Source organism: Pezoporus wallicus, unplaced genomic scaffold (genome assembly GCF_028554395.1).
Source record: "Pezoporus wallicus isolate ANWC-B61680 ecotype Strahan unplaced genomic scaffold, APGP_CSIRO_Pwel_v1 contig_8166, whole genome shotgun sequence".
NCBI classification, from domain to species: domain Eukaryota; kingdom Metazoa; phylum Chordata; class Aves; order Psittaciformes; family Psittacidae; genus Pezoporus; species Pezoporus wallicus.
In genome coordinates, this window is record NW_026638114.1 from 2,928,842 (window position 1) to 2,948,808 (window position 19,967).

The 19,967-nt window shown below is 44.8% G+C and overlaps 1 protein-coding gene across 1 annotated transcript; it reads left to right on the plus strand.

The window, feature by feature from the left end:
- Positions 1-274: 274 nt before the first annotated feature.
- HMGXB3 (HMG-box containing 3) lies at positions 275-19,648 on the plus strand. Its single transcript, XM_057409546.1, has 20 exons — positions 275-413; positions 1,074-1,224; positions 1,631-1,805; positions 2,254-2,817; positions 3,453-3,551; positions 5,051-5,182; positions 7,200-7,612; positions 7,956-8,131; positions 8,418-8,515; positions 9,072-9,170; positions 9,712-9,861; positions 11,008-11,309; positions 12,710-12,837; positions 13,378-13,509; positions 13,793-13,977; positions 14,579-14,798; positions 15,808-15,941; positions 16,340-16,456; positions 16,880-17,089; positions 17,639-19,648. The coding sequence occupies exons 1-20, from the start codon at positions 305-307 to the stop codon at positions 18,107-18,109; spliced, it is 4,065 nt and encodes a 1,354-aa protein (XP_057265529.1). The 5' UTR covers positions 275-304; the 3' UTR covers positions 18,110-19,648.
- The last annotated feature ends 319 nt before the right edge of the window (positions 19,649-19,967 follow it).

Below are 19,967 nucleotides of genomic sequence, written 5' to 3' on the forward strand. Positions count from 1 at the left end.
CTCCTCCCGCGGCCCCGCGCCGCCGTCAGAACTGGCGGGAAACACCCAGCGCGCGCGCGCACCACCCATTTCCCGCCTCACGCCCCTTCCCGCCACAACACCAACGGACGCTGCCCCAGCCCCGCCCTCCCCGCCGGCGTGGCTCCGCCCTCTCCAGCCGTCACGCAGCGACCCGGATGTTGCCGCCTGCACTTCCGGTGGTGGTGCCGGTGCTGCCCCAGTGCTCCGGGCCGGGCCAGGCCTGCCGCCGGCGCAGTATGCCGGTGTGGCCCGCCCCGCACAGCCCATCTGAGCTCTCCTCTCCATGCGGCTGGCCCGTAGCTCCGGCGCTGCCTCCCCCGCGCCGCTGCGCCCCGGCTGGGATGTGACCACAGCTCGCTGCCTGTCCCGTCGCGCGTCCCCAGTGCTGCCCGGTGAGTGCCCGAGGGAATGGGGCTTTTCCTCGGGGGGCGCATGGGAGGAAAGTTGGCCATTGCTCTGTGGGCGCTGTGCGGGAGACAGGACTGGGTTTAATGGGCTTGCCCAGGATTAGTGACTGCGTGGGGCCGAGGTCGGGTCAGGTGTGGGCTGCGCCTGAGCCCGGGTAGCGTTACCCTTTAGTTCCTGAGGCTTATCGTGTCTTCTCTGCCTCCCAGCGCCCCGAAGGCTGTGGCCGTCATCGGTGTGAAGCCAGGAGCCTTAGAGATCTGGTGGCTTGAGAGGCTTCCGTGCTTATTCAGGCTCTGGCGTCATTTTTTGGGAACATGGCAGGGGTACCTTGTTGCTGGACACCTGCTTCCTGGGCGTGAGGCTCCTTCTGGATTGCCAAACTTAACTGTGAGGTTCCTGGGGAACTGCAGCTTTGGAGTGCAGATGCAGTGTGCCTGCACTGAACAGACGGGATTGAGGTTGTAGTAATAAAAGTGGTTTCTTCTAAAAATTGATAATAGCTAACATGTACTTACCTTAGCTAATAACAGCCAAACTCACAGGCCATTGGTGCTGGCAGCTTACAAAGATGATCAAGAGTGGTCTTTGTTCTGAGAAATTTGGTATAACTTGGCAAGTGCATAACATAAAATACATGTTTTTAGCAATGGAGGCTCCGTATGATGGCACTGAAGTAACTGTGGTAATGGAGGAAATAGAGGGCACTTACACTTATGCATCATCACCAGTGCCATCTAAGAAGAAAAAGAAGTACAAAAGCACTGGTGATCATGGAGAAAAAGCCAAAAAGCCTAGGTAAGTTCCTTGTGTCTTCATTCAGCTCCTGTGTGCTGTGGGAACAGTTTCTGATGAGAATGAACTTTGCCATATGCTTGGGACACTTCGTAGTGTAACACATCACGTAGAAAACATTAGTTTGACACTCTGAGCCTACTCTGATATTCTTGTCTTTAGAGGTGCTACATTGATTGATAGAAAGTTTGTCTACCCCAGAATATTTGCCTTAGACTCTTTGTCCCTACTTAAGAGGTTCTCCCTAGAATGTTAGTTTTCATTTGGTTAAAAACCACATTTACAAGTATAACTGAATGTAACATACTTGTCATCTGACCTTGAGACAAATATAAAACTTGTAGATTTCTTTTGCCAGAAGAATTTATGTAGAATGTCCTTACCATTGTGGTGTCTGATTTAATTTCAGATCTGCTTACCTCCTCTACTATTATGATATTTACTTGAAAGTACAGCAAGAGCTCCCCCACCTCCCTCAATCTGAAATCAACAAAAAGATCAGTGAGAGCTGGAGGTTGCTCAGTGTGGCTGAAAAAAGCTATTACTTGGAGAAAGCCAAGTTAGAGAAAGAGGGATTGGACCCGGTAAGTCTGCTTCCTGACAGCTCTTTGCTGCATAAAGGGAGGCACTTAACTGCTCACCCAGTGCTGTTTGTTGGAAGATCATTTAACTGCAGTTTCCAGTTTGTATTTCTGCTTAGGAGAGCCTGTAAAGAAGCAGTATGTGAGGCCCCTGTGTCTTGCTTTCGCTTTCTGTTCAGTACGGAATAATGTCTTTAAATTCATGACAGATATGTCTAATACGTGCTGATGGGGATAGTCATTTTTGTGTTGTGTCATCAGGCTGACCGATGGTAAAGTGGGTGGTAAAACCAGGGCTGAAAGGGATTCTGCCGGCTCTGTCATGGGGGAAATTCTCAGCAATCTACTTCAGGAAACGATTTAAACTTCAGGCTCTAAAATAGCTGGATTGAGACCTGAATCTCTTCCCTTTCTCTTATTTATTTATTCTGTACTCTGTTTTTGCCAACAGAATTCCAAGGTGTCCGCTCTAACTGCAGTAGTTCCAGACATTCCAGGTTTCCGTAAGATTCTTCCTCGCTCAGACTATATCATTATTCCCAAAACCACTCTTCATGAAGAGAGGAGCAGGCAGTCTCTGGAACTGTGTGTCACACAGGGTCAGGCAGCGTCTGAAGGCTTAAGAGCTTCCACGAACATCACCAGTGTCCCCCGTGATGCTGTGCAGAACGTCCTTTCTGTGGACTCAAGCCATGTGGGCATTTCCCAGCAGTGTCTCGCCATCGAAGGGCTGGCAGAAGACACTGCTTCCTTCACCCAGCCAGATGCTCTGGAGGAAGCAGTTGCAACGGAGGTTCTCTCTCATTATGTTGGGCCTGTGACAGAGAAAGTGGTTGGAGATATCCTCTTGGATGAGGCTTCTTTGGAAATAGAAGGGCAACCATATCAGACAGCTCGGGTAGTTATTGAGGAGACTCTAGTTAACAACCCCACAGACATGTCCAATGGGAACATTGCTGTGGCCCGTCCTCAGGTGTCAGATGGTGTGTCTGTGGTGACCGTGGTGACTGGGAGGGTAAGTTTTAATAGCGAGACTCAGACTCCTGCCAGACTCTCACCTGAAATGCTCCAAATGTTGCTTAACACATTTTACTTAAGATTTTTGATAGCTGCGAAAGGCTTAGGCTCAGTGGGGAAGGAGACAGCACCTTTTGTAACTCTGTGATTAGAGTCCGCTTGCAGATTGGCTCTAACATGTGCTGATATGATGTCTGTCTTCAGATGACTGCTTGAGGTTTTTTAGTTTTTTCTTATAAAAAGACTTGGGGTAGGTTCTACAGTTGAACAGATTTGTGTTTTTTTGGACAGATTTTTAGGGAGGAGAAAATGTTACCTCCTGATAGCTGTTTTTTGGTTGCAGAGAGGTAGAAGGGAGTCATTTTAAGTTGAGGTTTTAGGGATAGGTTATAGAAACCTTTATTTTGGTAAGAATGGGATTTGCTGATTTCAATTTCAATCTGTGGAGAGTTTAGTAATTTCCAGAGTGAACCTGCTAGGCCATTGCTTTTGAAATGATCACTCCTATTTTCTGCTTTCTGTTCTCATCAGTCCTTAAGACACATGTTCAATGGTAGTGTTCATGAGAGAGTGGAACACAGATCACCATGTCTCTTGTTTTCTGGATTTATTTTCCCTTTGACTTCATTTCAGGATACTGAAGAGAGCAGCTCCTCCACACCAGCTACACAGTTCATTATGTTACCTTTGCCAGCTCATTCTGTTGTGGAGAACCCAGCGTCCATTAAATTGGTAAGAGATTCAAAGTCTTGTGTGGTATTTTAAGGTATGGATATGTCACTATAGGTTTGTCGTAACTAGAGTAGGAAGGGTTTGATCATGGTCCAATATGGAGCCATTGTGTCAGTTTATATCTTGTCCGGTTTTATGCATTGTATGTGCTAATGGGGGTCCCTGAATTCTGAAGTGTCTTATAGGGTCTTCTGCTGCCTTCTTTCTCAAGGAGTTCTTGGAAACAGTAGATAATGCTATCACAACACGTCTGGCCAATAGCACTTTGTGTTGCCCTTTCCAGGGTCTGTGTCCTTTACTTTGGATGCGTATTTGTCTTCATAAAATGCCAGTGTCCATCCCTTTAAGGGCAAGAATCTACTCTTTTGACAGGAAAACGTGAACTCTCCAGTCTCTTGGGTGGCTGTTGCTTTGGCCATGTGACAGGCGAGGAACAGTCACTTAAGGTTTTGAGAACTTGCATAAAAGATTTTGTGGCCTGTTGTATTAGGAAGAATACCATTATTTCTCTTCAGTCTAACCACTGCAGCCACCTGTGTTTCTGTAGGCATTGTAGGAATTTATTGTACAGTCAGCACAGCTCCTTGGATTGTATAAGCTAGCCTCAAATCCTGTTTTCCAGGCTCTCTGTACTTCCAGCTGGTGGAAAACTGCAGATACTTGTAGTGGCACATAGTGTCGTATTCTTCCAGGTGTCTTGGGGAGACTAGAAATACCTCAGGTGTTAGTTCCTGAGAAGTACTCGGGTCTTATTTCTTTGACAGCAGCGCTTGCATTTCTCAAGAAACCCCATACCTAGTTAGGGACCTATGGCACAGCAACTGCCACGGGAGTGTTGAGTTCAGAATATCAAGTGCTGTGCTGACAGAAGCTCAAATGTATTGATGGAGTTTTCCTGGCAAAGATGACAGGTTCTGCTTTAGTTGGCTTTTATAAATAGTGCCTGGTGCTGCTGCTGGTGTTACAGTAGTTCACAGTAAGTTACACTAAAGCACCAGGGAGGTGCTTGACCACTGCATCCAAGAGTAAGTCACCAATGAAAACTGCCTCTACATCATGAGTGCTTGGCTTCATGTCTTGTTGCTCTATTGACATGAGTCTATTAATCCCACCTGGCCTTGATGTGGACTGCTGTTCGAACCATTTTTTTTACTCTCTTACTATGATTTGCTCAGAACTGTTACATCACTGTAAACGCAAGGTTAGCGTCTCCTTATGGTAGTTTATACAAATTGTTCATCTCTGCTCTGCAATTTGAACTTAATTCTGGTAACAGTGAAGACTTGTATAGACTGAGCGTTTACACTCAGAGTAGTTATGGTGCTGACTCACTCTGATCCAGCTGTGTGGTGGTTGATCAGTGAAAGGAATAATAGTGGAGTGCTGGTGATTTGCTGAATAACACTTTGTAAAGTGCTTATGAGGAGAAAGGGAGTGATGACCTCAGCTCTGTGGTTTTTTCAGCTCTGTAGAGAAATTCTTGACAACTCTCGTTTCAGACAACCACCTATACTCGAAGGGGACATGGAAATTGCACCAATCCTGGGTGTTCCTTCACTTATGTCACCAGGCATAAGCCACCAAAATGCCCATTATGTGGGAACTTCCTGGGAGGAAAATGGATCCCAAAGGTAAATTTGCCTTTTCTTCCCTGTTTTTTAGACAAAAAGTACTGTCTTTGTGAATGTCTGGTATTTCTAGATGTATAGATCTAGTGCAGGAAGTCAGATAATGCCAGAAGCAATCTGTGTCCTTGTGTTCTGTAGTTCCTGCGACTGGAAGACATTGCCTGTTCTTCCTGCTGCAGCCCTAGCTAAGCTCAGGAAATCGGTTAAGCCATTTTTTTTTTTTTGGTAATTTCTCTATATTTGAAATTCTTCTACAAACTGAGGTTTTCTGTGGTCTTTCAGCATTTTTTTCAACAGAAGGGAGGAACGGTTCTCAACTGTAGTAGGTATATGATCCTTTGGGAGCCAGCTAATAAAGTTGATCTAGTGAAAGCTGAAGTGCCTTTGGGTATTGTTGACTCAAGGCCACATGTCTGATCATTCATGATGTTCTGACCTTTGGCTGGAAGGAAATCACCAGGTGTTGGTGGAGTTGTGAAGTTTGAGTGGAAAAGTCTTCCTCCACATGATACCTACTCTGCCCAAGTTGTTGGCATCTTTACTAGCTGTATACAGCCAAAACAACTTCCTCCAGAAACTTTGGCAATGTCATGGTAACTGGCCAGCTCTGAATAGATGTATGTTCTTCCTTAAATCTCTGTCTGAAACAAGGCTGCTCAAGCACAAGTTCAAGGATAGTCAGTGTGACATTTACACTGACATTCGGTGACTTTTTATGGATTTGTTCTGAAGCTTCTTTGTTTCATTTCCAGGTCCATTAAACATTTAGGGGCAAGAACTTTTGTAGGCAGCTTACAAACTCTGTAGTGTCTGATCTGATGGCTGGACTTCCTGTGTGGTAGGGCATGAATAGTGACGATGGAGTCTTAGCTTTTGTTCTGTAAACCTGCTGAAGTAGGTGACTAACGGCAAAAATGTGTTTCTGGCTAAATATGGCATGCCTGCTCCTGTTAAATCATGCATTGATTAGAGCTGAAAACTTTTAGAGGAGTTTTCCTGCTTTCAGTTTCATTCTACTCTTCTGGGTACACATTTGCATAAACAGTTCAACTTTTTTCCTATGGTATCATGCCTAGGAAAAACATGCACCAGCAGACTTTTTAACTGGCAATAACATCAGTAGGACTGAAACTGAATATGCACATACCCTTCTGTTCCTTAGGAAAGAGCATAGGTTATAAGATGTCAAGGGCAGATTGGACTGGGGCTTTGAGTAGTCTGGTCTAGTGGAAGGTGTTGGAACTAGATGATCTTTAAGGTCCCCTCCAAACAAACCATTCTAAGATTGATTCTGTGTCTGTTTTTAAGCACCTGGATTATCCTTCTGAGTATGAACTCTGTAGAGAGCTTAGAATTAATGTGTTTATCATGCCAGAAGCTCTTGGTTCTATTCCTGGTGTCTTTTTGCATACCAATTCAGTGTTACATCAAACCTTTCTTGGCCCCAGTACATGGGTTCTGTAACCTTAGCCTTGAAGGTAACATTTTTCTTAAAGCCAAAAAACCTTCCTAAAGTAATTCTGTTTCATGACTTGCTCAAATGTATGGTTTTCATATATCAATAGATATATATTTCATATATCAATAGATATATGAAAAGATAGGAAGATAGGCATTCTCTGTCTCCCTCTGGTTTCTCAATCTTGTGAAAGGACAGCATCAGAGCTGAAGCTTTGAAAGGGGAGCGTAGGAGGTGGGCCCTTGTTACAGAGGGTGGTGGGTGAGTTTGTGATGTTGGTGCTAATGATGGTATTTGAGGGAGTTTAAGAAAGACTGATACTTCACAATAAACAGTGTCTAAAAATAATACATGGAGGGCCAGGAGGCTAGGTAAAATGTTAACAGGGACTTGCTTTCGTAGGAGATGATGTCTTTCTGCTCTTGTACAACTTGCTGCTTAAATACTTAGGATTCTGTTGGTTTGATCCAGCATTAAATAAGCCATGGCAAACTGGCATATGTGAAGCGAACTTATCTGTTAAAGTGTAGAGCTCTGAAATATAACTATCTCTATTTCCAGGAAAAGCAACCAAAAAGCAAATCTGAGCCAAATTCAGGCACCTCTCTTAAAACTCCAGCAGCTAAAAGAGGTCAACAGTCAGTATTCACAGAGCCAGCAGCTGTGAGTGAAAGTACCTCCAAGTCTGCCCTGGAAAGCTCTGAAGCTGTCAGCCAGCTGCTGAATGCTGTGCCTGTTGGAGAGCAAATGCAGGAGCTGGAGTGGGAGGAAGTGATCGTCTCTGAGGCTCATGTTCTTGGAAACAGTGTGCTTGCTGAAGCTGGACAGAGTGCTGCTGGAGTGGTGCTGAGTCAAGAGAGTCAACAGCAAGGAGAGTCATCCACAGAGCAGGCAGAGAAAGATAGTGTAGGGATGGGGATGCCACTGTCTTCTGAGGTGACAAGTCCAAATGCCTCTGCAAAAAAGCCAGTGGGGTAAGTCAGTTTTCTGTGTTATGGGAGCATATGATGTCTTGTGTGCCGATGGGACTAACCCAGGAAATTGAAAGCCGTTGGCAGTGCTTCCTGTAAGACCTGTTCTGTTTGCTGTCTGTTTTGTGCTAGTTCTGGATTGTTCCTTTGTGAGTTTGTTTATCAGGGCTGATGTTTTTTAAATGACAAACTGTGGTCACAGGGCAGATGTATCCTTGGTGCTGCTTCTCCTTTCACAATAGCTGTGATTATTGTGCTAATAAAGCACAGCTCAAGAAAGAGAAGAAAATTGAGGTTGAGGGGGAATCAATGGAATTTTTTACCAATTGTAGCTCTCCTTTTTCAGAATTGATGCTCCAACTCCTACACACAAAGGACAAGAAGTAAAGAGTAAACCAAGACCGAAGCCCTCCTTGCTGGCTGCAGCAAGACCCATGCGAGCCATTCTGCCTGCACCAGCCAACGTGGGGAGAGAAGCCAGCACTGAACAGTCAAGCAACAGACAGGCTTTTGGGAATGCTGGTAAGAGCTGTATTCTCTGGAATGCTTTGGGAGCAATTGTCTGTCTTCACCATATTGAGGTGCTCTCTCTCACATAATAAGATAAGCCTGAAGGGAGATAGTGACCTATGCTAGAGAAAAGCACTCTCTGAGTGTGCAGTAAATGGGCCATGAAACACCTGCTTGGGTCATTCCAAGTTGAGAGGAAAAAATCTCACATGACTGTGATGGCATTTAGCAAAGATGTTGAATGAAACAGGTTCTATTTTCTCATATCTAACCTGCTGCATCCCTTTTCTCTTTCAAGACAAGCATTCCCCTGTGAGAACATCAGGCTTGAAGCCCAGTACACTGAAACAATTGGGCCAGTCAGTTCTGCAGCCACCAAGTGCCGAGGAGCGAAAGGTACCTATACTTTATTCTTCAAATGCATATTATTTTCCTGTTTGTTTCTGTGTGTTTTGTTGGTTTTCTTTTCACAGATGATATGACCTGAGTGATGAGAAATAGAATATAAAAATGTAGCAGTCTTATGATAAGATCTATGACTGACAGCTTTTATGATACAGCTCAAAAGCAGCATCAGTGTGACATGGCTGCATGTAGAAGTGAACTGAGAAATGCTGTTGGACACTACTTCTGTTGACTGCATTGAGAACCAGTTACTTCCAGAAGATGTTTTGAGGATCTGCTAGTGCTTTGATAATCTGACATGCAATACTGAGTGTAGAGTCTTTCACCTGTGAAATATGACAAGAGTATGCCAAGATGCTGGAATACTTCTGTGTGAATTGTAATGCCTTAGTATGCAAAACAGTGTGTTGTAGTCCTCTGATATTAAATGAACATTAATTGATTTATTGTGAAGGGAAAAATGCTAATAGGTATTGCTTACAGGATATATGTATTCAGAAGTAGGGATCTCATGGGTGTTTGTTTTTTTTCTGCTTTCAATCTCTAGCCCCACAGTGCTTTGACCAGCAGGGCATCTCAGGTTGAAGTAGTGGAGGTCAAACCAGACATATTCCCTTCCTACAAGTACAGCTGCACTGTAACTTTGGTGAGCATTTTTCAGATGGTCTGACTTGTGCTGCAGGGAATGTCATCTCTGGGATAGGCTGTTCTGTGACTTTACTGACTTGCAGAAATGTCTCTCCTATTTAATGTGAGACAATCTGTACTCTATCATCTGTTGATCTAATCCAGGGTGACTGTATACTGTTCAGTCTTGCTAAGTACTAGATTTTCCTTCATGTCCTAGTGTAATCCCCACCCCTCCTTGAGTTCAGCAGGGAGGATCAGTGCTTTCTGAATGAACTCAGTGTGTGAGTGCTTATGGGCTCTGGAACTGGCCGCAGAATGTTTGAATGCCAGTTAGAAGTATTCTGTGCAAAGTGACAGGGCCTGTTTGACCTTTAAACGGGGCATCGTAAAGTGGGGGAAAAGTGTGATATTCAAGCAGACTTTTCTAGAACTTTGTTGGCTTAGAATCACAACAAGATTTAGGTTGGAAAGGACCTTTGAGATCATCAAGTCCAACTGTTAAAAGTCTAAGATGGCTAAAAGTCAAGTTCAGTAAATGCTTCTTTTGTGTCATTCAGGATTTGGGATTGGCAACATCACGTGGCAGAGGGAAATGCAAGAACCCCTCTTGTAGTTATGTGTATACAAACAGGCACAAGCCACGCATCTGTCCAAGCTGTGGATACAACCTTGCCAAAGACAGAGCTGAGAAAACAGCAAAATCCCTGGTAAGGTTCAGAATAACTTGTATTTTCAAAAGGCTGCCGTGGGGTGGGCAGGGAAGTACCTTAGTTTGCTAGTGCCCATGGGAACATCTTACTGTTTTTTTTCATTATTGTAAGCTTTTGTAACAATAATGTCCTATTGGAAACACTCCTGATGTTACTGTCCAACTCCTGCAGTATTGGTGTTTCAGGCTGAGAATGAGCCTGAGAGCACTCAGTTCTACCACTGGATGTCTCCGTAGCTTAAAAATGCTTATAACATGTCAGTACGTGCTGGGGAAATCACCCCTAAAGTCACGTTCGTTGTGTCAGCTTTGCTGAACTTCATCAAGAAACTCCCAAGTATGCTCTGTTCGTGACCAGTTTGTGGCTAATGTCAGTTAAGTTAGTACATCTTCTATTAGAGTTTCCTATTTTTAAGGGCTTGTAGTGCAACTTCCAGCCTAAATTTATTTCAGGGTGTAGTATTTGTTTCTTGTTGTAGAAAGGTGGTTTTCATCTGTCTGCTATTCTACATGGATATAAATCATAAATTCTGGGGTTGGTTTGTTTGGGGATTTTTTGCATTCAAAGTTTCAGTTTTTCTCATACAGAATTGCTTTAAAAAAAAAGAAGAGGAGAAAAAGGAGGTGTCCTGTTCTTAGCTGAAATGCCCACTCAGCACAGACAGGCTACATTTTAGTCTCTGTGGTAATATGACTCTTCCACTTGTCTTTTTTATTTTGAAGAACATGGCTGTGTAATGTTTTTTAAGTAAATAAACTGAAATGGCCTGTGTGAAACTCAAGTGTAAGCAGCTGTGTCAGGAACAGCAGTGCCCTTAGCTCAGCTTGCATTTTGAGGGGCATGTGCCTCCTCTCTTCCTCATTTAGTTTGTTTTCTTATTTTCTGGTTCTAGATGTGTTTTAACATTCCTGTCACACGGTTGTCCTCACCCTCTTGATCCTTAATCCAAATGCTCCAGTTTAATGACAAATCTGGTGGTTTTAGCAGTATTATAGGAGTTCCTGAAAGACTGAGCTCTGTAATTAAGTCAAGTCTGCTGGGTGCAAAGATTACTGTGTTTCTCCTACCTTTTTTGACTTCTTTGGGCTTCTTAACATTTCACCCCGTGCCTGCCTAGTTGAATATGTTTCGCTTGCTTTTTAGGAGGTGAGTCCATGTCAGTCTGATGTGCTGAACACCAGTGAACCCTTAACCCCCTCCCAGAAAGAGATCCAGCGTCAGTCCACCTTGCAGTTGCTGCGCAAGGTAATGCAGATCCCAGAGAATGAATCAGAGCTGGCAGAGGTCTTCACGCTCATCCAGGAACTCAACAGCTCACGGCTCATCCTGTCCAACGTGAGTGAGGAGACAGTCACCATAGAGCAGACCTCCTGGTCAAACTACTATGAGTCTCCATCTGCGCAGTGCCTCCTCTGTAACAGCCCACTGTTCAAAGGGGGAGAGAAGTAAGATTCTGTTTTAGACTTGTGACTCTTTCAACCTTGTGCTAATACTCTGTTAAAGCGTGCCTGAAATAGTATTTGCTGTAGCCCTGGTACTGAAGCATATATAGGTGGCACTAAGCTAGATGCATGTGGAAAGGGTTTAGCTGCTTTCTCCTGTGCAGTATAATTTGTCATAGTTGCCATTTCTATACAATGGGAGAGCTTGATCAAAAGTGACTGCTAAGTCTAGATCTATTTTTTTCTATCTTGAAACAAAGTCTTTTCATTAGTCATCCCTTTTTTGTTTTCCACTCTGTTTTGAGCCTGACAGATGCAAACTTGTGGGATATGCATTATGTGATTTCTCTTTTCTCTTTCTTCCTGATCTGAATATTTCCTGTGTGATCTTTTTGCTTATGTTGTTTTCATTCTTTTCATGGCTTAGCATGGGCTTGAGTGAATCCTTTTTTTGAACAGATATCCAAATTGAAACCTGAAATACTTTCAGAAGCTACCAGTATGTAGGCTGGATTACCTTAAGCAGGTTTCTGTGAAAGCCTGTAGGATATCTCCTTACCGAGTTTGCCAGACATCCTTTTGTTGTCAAAAGCATGAGCTGAAATGTTTCCCACAGCAAAATGTTGGGTAGTTTACTGTTGTGTTTCCTTCCTCAATGAAAAAGATTTTCTTTATAACCAGTTGTGTGTTTTCCCTTTGGTCAGATTAGTACTAACTGAGGTTTTTTTTCCAGGAGAGGTACTTTTTATACACAGTAATTTTTGCAGAACAGTGCTATCCTGCCCCTTGTCCCTCACCTCGTGACTTACTAACCTGTGCTTTGTAAATCCTTGCTTCCATGCTGGGCTGCTTTGCAGTTGGACTCTCATACGTGTCTGTGTAGCCTCTAATTAAACTCGTGCCAGTGGGAGGGAGCTTAGCTTTCACCTTGATTCCTGGTTTCTCAGCTATATTTCTGGCATTAGGGCAAAACTGGCATTTTTCTATCTGAACTTCCTCCTCAGCAGCTGTACTGCAGAGGAGCAGCCTTTCTGAATCTCTGTGCAGGGACAGGCTAGCAGGGAGAATGTGTTACTAACCACCACTTGTTGTACCAGCAATAGGGCTGACACTTCTTCCAGGGCAGCTGGGGATGTAGATTTTCTCCAACTCTCCAATACTATGTGCCTGATGTATGGAGCTGGAGAGATGTTTTAGTGCTGTTAAAGGAATGTGAGCAGTGACCTGACTCTGCCAGGGGGATCATTTTAATGTAGTTATTTCTTTTTCTGGTGTGAAATGATGTGAACTGGCTTAGACTGACTTACTAATGAACTCATCTCCTCTAGAACATCCAAAGTTACTGCAGGACTGGACTAAAACCCCTTTTGGCTTGACTTTTAGTTGCCTTTTGTCTGTTACAGTTCCCTTGCTGGTCCTCAGGAGTGCTGGCTGCTGACAGCGAATAGATTACAGGTGGTTACAGCTCAAGTCAAAGTGTGCTTGAACCTGCAGTGTCTGGCGCTCCATAGCTTCACTGATATTTACACAGGTAGGAAAAATGTCAGCGTACCAACTTACAGAAAAGCATTTTGCCTTTCCCAGTGTATTCAGCTTGAATTATTTTTGACTTGCACTATTCTTCTGCAAGTAAATCTCTATTTCTGAGGGAAAGCATGTATGAATGCTTTGAGGAAGACTGTGCCTTGCTTCGCTGTGTGAGTGGTAAATGTGTTCTGCAAGACAACCCCTGAGATGAGTCAAAAACATCTCTGCAGGGAGCTGTTTCTCAGTGTTGGCTGGTGAGGCTCGAGTGGCAGTCAGTGTGGGCCTCCTGCAATGCAGTGTGGAGCTGAGGAGATGGATTTGCTGCTGTTCCTTGTAGCTTTTTAAATTTAAAAGCATTTAAATTTAAATGCATGAAGTCTGAGATGTGCTAATCTGTAGAGGGAACAGTCCCAGAAGCACTATCCGCATGATTCCATTATCCTCTGAACCATGTTTGTATGTTACATATCAGTAAGGAATATATTTCTTTGTGAGGAAGATCTGGAACTCTATGAACAATAAGTGTTTTGTGTTTTAACTGCAGGCCTTTTCAATGTGGGTAACAAGTTGTTAGTGAGCTTGGATCTTCTGTTTGCAATCCGAAACCACATTAAACTTGGAGAGGATCCCAGGGTGGCTATTGGCAATATCCTTGACTCTGTTCAGGAGCAAACTGGTGGGTTTTCCTTCTTGGTTTTTTGTGGTTTTTTATTTGTTTTTTTTTTACTGTAACAAACCAAACTGACCTCCTGATGATTGTTAGGTTACAGAAAGGCAAATTCTGGTGTGGTATGTTTCTGTTAAATCACTTCCTAAACCAAACAACATCTTGATGACCAGTTCTTTGTAACAGCTCTCTGGAGAACAGCTTTGTTTTTAACTCTGCATAGGAGAGTTCTAGCACCTCTCCACTGACTTTAGGAAGTGAAAGCTCTAATAGTGGCATGTTCTCTTTTCAGAAAAAAGTCTGAGCCCTGATGAGCAGGTTCAGCTCCAGGAACTGCTGTGCAATGGCTACTGGGCCTTTGAATGCCTGACAGTCCGGGATTACAATGATATGATCTGTGGAATCTGTGGCATAACCCCCAAGGTGGAAATAGCCCAGAGGAATGTGGAAAATGTCCTGGCACTGAAAAACATAGAGGTGGGCTTCTCACAACCTTCAGATCCTGTTTGTGTTCAAAGCAGATCGTAATGATTTTTGCTGACTCTGGTCTTTCTAATGCATAATAATTACATTATACATTTGTGAGCAGTTTTTTGCTGATGGCTAGTAAGAGGATGTGGCTGGAGTGGTGATGCCTGCACTTCCTCTTAGAGGGGTTGATGTATGGTTTGGGGAAAACAAGATCCTTTGTCTCTGGACCACAGCTTTTGTCCAGTAGCCTCTCAGAGTAAGGGACCTTGGATGAAAGCTGCTGAACTTGGCCTTCTTCCTGTGACATGAAAGCATTCTGTTTTTTCTCCAACAGCAGTTTCCTTGAGGTGTTGTCCTCTCTAGTGGGGAGAAAAGCCCCACTTATCCTATGCAGCATGTCTGGCTTTGATGTCAAATAAATGGTTTTGACTCTCACCCGAGGAAAAGTGATGGTGGGGAACTCTAGGAGTCTGAAGCCATCATATTGTATTTGGCTTGAGAGCTCTCCTGTGGAGTCCTTATGCCTTGAGTGAGGCTGTCTCACTCAAAACTGTCAGTTGAGCTAAGGCTATTTGTATTTGACTAGTGTATTTCTTGCTCTTTCTAGTTTACTTGGCCGGAATTCCTGCCATCAAGTGAAGTGAATGTAGAAGACTTCTGGTCCACGATGGAGACAGAGGTGATTGAGCAGATGGCTTTTCCTTCTAGCATCCCCATCACAAAGTTTGATGCTTCTATTGTTGCTCCTTTCTTCCCTCCACTGATGAGAGGAGCAGTGGTGATCAATACTGAGAAGGACAAGAACCTGGATGCACAGCCAATGCCAGGTAACTGCTGAGGTTGTGCTTATTAAGGGAGTGCTTTATGTGGTGGTGGCTTTTGGTGATCTTTAGAGTTGAGAATTATCGATTGCAATTATGTCTGCTGAGAGAAGGCAAGAATGCTGGGGTGAGTAAGCTTGAGCTTTGGCCTGCCCAGGAAAGCTTGAATACATTGGTGTCCTCTGATGCATCTGAGGCTGCACCTCAGATGATATAGTTTGATTGCAGAGGGATGCATGCACAACTTCAATGCCAGTCAGTGTTTGTTTCCTGTTAGACTGATACTTGGACTGTGACAGCTGCAGGCAGTGCAGCTCAATATCACTATTTCAGTAAAGGGTGAATAAGTTTTTACAGAACTTAAAGAGTCTAGGAGGTGGGTGTGGTAGTCCTGATCAGTGTTGTCAATACTGAGTATATGCAGGTCATTGATGGCAAGTAACAAGAAACCATGAGATGAATAAGCTCAGATGTATGAGAGCTGAATTTAGTTAGCGCCCAGTTCCCTTAACAGTTTAGGCATTAGGTATAAGAAGGAAAGCTGGCTTTGCAACCTTAACAAGTGTATGAGTTGGCTTTGCAGATAGGGCTGCAGCTGTTCTAGAGCTGCAGGGGGGTTACATGGGCTTTCCTGGAAATGGAGCTCCAGAGGAAGAACCAGGGAGATGTGAAGGGTAAGCATAGAGCTGCTCAGCGTGAAGGCTGCAGTCACATTTCTCTGCACTCTCCAGTCACTTGTTTATCCTTGTGTCAGTCCAGCAGTAATTTAAAGATTACAAACGACAGGATAGAGAAGTGCTCCTGGAGTCTGCAGCTCTGCTGAGCTCAGTCTGGTGACCTCATTAACAGAGGGTTCGAGAGAAGTGTGGGCTGTGACACACTTCAAGCTATTCATGGGTTTCTCTTGCTGGGCAGTTGATTGTGCAGTCTCTGCTTCTGTAGTCTTTGGAATAAATTATTTGGGTGACTTTCCTTCCTGAGAATGAATGCTGAGACTTGTTTCCTGCCTTTGCAGGTAATGGGAGTGCCTTGGTGAGGCTCCTTCAGGAAGAAATCCTCAGGCTTGAGCTGTTAAGCTCTTACAGTGAAGAAGAGCTGCAGAGCTTTCTGACACAGTGCAGCATCCCCTGGGAGCCTTCAGATACAAAGGTAATGGCTTGTTTGCCCACACGCTCCACAGGAGTGGAGCTTTTCTTCACTCTTTCCCTCATTCACACTTGCCATCCTAGTTAATTAACTTCTCATCTGATTGCACTGAGGGCAGGGGTGGGTTAGAAGTGAATGCCTACACATTATAGGATAATTTACACATGGTAAAATAAATTGAACCTTTGTGGGCTAGAAGAAAGGAAGCCTGTAATTACCTTGTCACAGGCTCAGCATCATGCAATTGCTTGTCATCCTAACAGTGCTGAGTGTGGGACTAGGAAGTTATTGGATGAAGTGCAGATCAGGATTTGGGAAACCTTGCCTGCAGGCTTCTACCCCTGGAGGAGTCCATTAATTTTAACCACATCCAGACTTTTTCTGGGGCCTGTCTTTTCTAGGCCCAGCTCTGCTACTCCCTCCTGGCTCTCTATGAGTTTGTACAGAATGGGACAAGTATTGCACAACCCTCTGCTCATCACACAGGAGGGAAAATCTACAAAGTGTGTCCACATCAGGTAAGGAGGGCTGGAGTTGCAATGTTTTTTCTTGCTTTGCTATATTCAGTGTTACCTGACTGACCAGTGTGGAACTCCCTCATTAAATAGAAGCAATGGAGTCGGTGCCTCTGGGCCTCTGGAATGAAACACACTGCCTTGGGGCTCAGAGTATGACCAGTCCTGGAGGGATTTTAATATCAGCTAGTGATCTGAAGCCTGGTTTTGATGTTGCTCCTGATGTGTAGCTGAAAATTACCTCTTCTTGAACAAGATAAAGTTGAATGCGTATGAGGAGGAAACAGAATGTATTCAGAGACAGTAACGGGCTAGTTACTGTATTTTCTGGAATACCTGAAAGGAAGCTGCATATTTTAAGGCTATATTTTTCCCATAAGTTTTCAGTTTTAGTGTGTTGTTTGGTGTTAATCCTTTTCTTTCCAGGTTGTGTGTGGCTCCAAGTATATTGTAAGAGGAGAAAATGCCCGGGATCACGTGGACTTGTTGGTTTCCTCACGTCACTGGCCTCCAGTGTATGTTGTTGATACAGCGTCCTCAGTGGCACTGTGTGCAGATGTCTGCTGTTCCAGCCTGACTTCCCAGATGTGGGGGAAGAACCAGGGCTGCTTCTCTGACCCCATGGATCCTCCAACGGTTAGTTATGTTCACTTTGCACTCTGCTGTGACAATCCCATATGGAAAAGTTTCAAGTGAGATTTAAGTAACTTTAAAAAAGTATGTGTAACATGTGTTGTGCCTCAAGATAATTTGGCCTGATCAGTGTCTCCTGACTCTCAGCTTTGCCAGCTCACAGCTTCTGAGCACAGTGGAAAGTGTTATCTGTCGGTTGGGGTGTTACATTAAGTTCATGCTTCTTAATAGGAAGAGCAGTTCAAATCCTGAAATTTTGAGTATGTCACTTTGACACAAACACTCCTTTCTCTCAAACTACTGCTGTTGCTTGAAAAATGGGAGAAGAAGAGGGTTGCTAATGCCTTGGGGTTATCTCTGAGGGCATATGAGTGAGGTGGGGTGCATACAGGACTGCCTTTATGGTGTTTAGTGGAAGCCTGAGTCAGTTGGCCCTCCCTCTGTCGTTGGTCATAGTGCTGTTTGGAGTTCCACCAAGTGCTAGCTTTGTCTTGTTCTTCTCAGCTGCGGGAAATTGCTTTTTGTTCTACCTGGTACATGTCTCTCTTGCAGTACGTGTCCTGCCCTGAACTGCTCGACCAGCACTACAGTGTGGACATGACTGTGGCTGAGCACTCTGTGCAGCACCCGATCACCAAGTCCGCAGCACGCCGAATTGTTCACACGGGTTTGGAGCAGAACAGCTCCCGAGACCCAACGGCTCAGCACCACTGCATGTCCCTGTGCCGTGAACTGGAGCCATACAGCGCTATCATCGCTGCTATCAACGACAGCAAAACCAGCAATATCCGCCAAAAGCCCATCACCTTCGAGAATGCCACACACTATTACCTCTACAACCGCCTCATGGACTTCCTCACCAGCAGGGAAATTGTCAATCGGCAGATCCAGGAGATTGTGCAGAGCTGCCAGCCTGGGGAGGTGGTGATTCGCGATGCTTTGTACCGGCTCGGGGTGGCCCAGATTAAAACAGAAACGGAAGAGGATGAGGAGGGGAAGCAGGAGGATGATAGAGGTTGCTGAGTAACAAACCAGCCTGCTGGTGTCTCTCTCTGGTCGTGTGGATGGGTGGGCTTGGTCAGCTTCTGCAAGCTGTCTGGCTTGGGTTTACTTTTTACAGGTTGGAGATGTGATGCTGGTGGCTTTGACTGCTGTTAATGACCAAAGAGCTGTGTGCTTCCATAGTGTCATGATAGCTGCTGTGAGCACAGGTTCATCACCCCCTTGACGAAGGCTGGAGCTGCCTCCTGAGGTGTGTGATGGACCCACTGTGCAAAATATCACCCTTCCTGCAGCAGGCAAGTGGAGAGGGCAGAGGCCTTCCTGGGAGCAGGGAGTATCAAGCACACAGGGATTTTAATTCTGAATCTTGCTTGCTGACTTCTTTGTGCATATTGGTGGCAGGCTGGGGGTGTGGGAGCAGCATGAGTGGCAGACAGCAAAGATTTCCTCCAAAATGGTCCAAATAGATTAATTTAGGACACTGACTCCTGCTTGGAAATCTTGCAGAGGTCTTGTATGCATTGGTTGCAAGGAGGTTTTAGTTGAGGAGGAGCCACGCAGCTTTAACCGGCTGTATCTGGGCAGCAGTCCTGGGTCCAGGGTTATGAGTGCTTCAGCTGCAGAAAGTTGCTAGAATTGTTTGTCCTTTTGATAAACACTAGTAATGTAGAAGCTGAAACATACAGTCAGTGAAGAGTCTTCTGTATGTTAAAGTCAGAATTAACTGGGTGAGCCCCAGGGGAGCCAAGCTCGGTGGTGGGCAGTATGAGCATGATGTGAGGAGGTGGCTGTGGAAAGGAGGACACTCAATTTCTGTGCTGTTGTCCTGGACAGCTTTCTTCAGTGGTTTCATTCTGTTCAAGGACTTGCCTTTCTGTTGTCATGCCCTTAGAACAGAATCACAAAACATGTCTGTGGAGCCAAGGAGGAAGGACGAATGCAGTGTGAGCAGGGCAAGCAGAGTTCTGTCTTCCACCCTCAGGGGAAACACTAGCAGAGCTGCATCCGCACAGGCAGTCTTAGTGGTCTATTAGGTGTCACATTCCTGCCCCTGTCCACACAGTGCTGTGGGGGTTAGAGCAGCCTCCTGCTGCCCAGGTTGCTTTATCAGCTCCTTGAGAAGAGTCAGGCTGAGACCTCTGCCTCCGCAGCATGGCTGGAGAACACCTTGGGCTGCAGCTGTAAAGTTACATGCATTTTTTGCTGCCCTCTCCCTTTTGCTGTTGCTGGTGATGAAGGTGAAGGTGGGTGGGTGGGTGCTGTGACCCACACAAAAGAGAAGTGGAATGCTGGACTGCTGAAGTTGCCATCCAGGAGTTTATTTTGCCGGAGTAAGCAGTGGGGAAGATTCAGAGGCTTGTGGTGTGGTTGAAAACTCCCTTCTGTGAAGGGGAACCTATTGAGTACCATACTGTTAATGTATTAAGTCTGAGCAAATGCAGTATATGGCTTGGGGGTTTTCTGTTAAGAACATTAACTTATTATTAAGAGACATTAGTGACTTTTTCAGTCAGTGATAAAATTTAATAAATTATCTCCAATTTTTGGGGTGAAACTGTGGCTGAGTAACTTGGTTTTTTGTGTACAAGACCTGGAGAGCTGCAGTGTGAAAGGGCACAAACACTGGGTGCACATACATCATGACTCTGCTCAGCACTGCCACGGTGGTAAGGAAGAGCCTGGTGTTCTGAGAGGAGCAGCTTGAGACATGGCTTGGGTCACTTCACCAGAGTGTCAGGTAAAATTATCCTGCTAAATAGAGCTGAGGTACAGTTCTTATAAGCTCTTTTGCAGATGGTCAACTCCCCTGTTCTTGTTCTGCCTTTCCCAGGGCAGCTCCTGAGGTGACTTTCAGAGGTCTGCAGCACATGACAGTAAT

Coding starts and splice junctions, on each gene's coding strand:
- HMGXB3 (XM_057409546.1), top strand. CDS start 305: ATGCGGCTGGCCCGTAGCTCCGGCGCTGCCTCCCCCGCGCCGCTGCGC. Junction 3,552..5,050: donor ACCCAGCGTCCATTAAATTG/GTAAGAGATTCA, acceptor CTCTCGTTTCAG/ACAACCACCTATACTCGAAG. Junction 13,978..14,578: donor TGGCACTGAAAAACATAGAG/GTGGGCTTCTCA, acceptor TGCTCTTTCTAG/TTTACTTGGCCGGAATTCCT.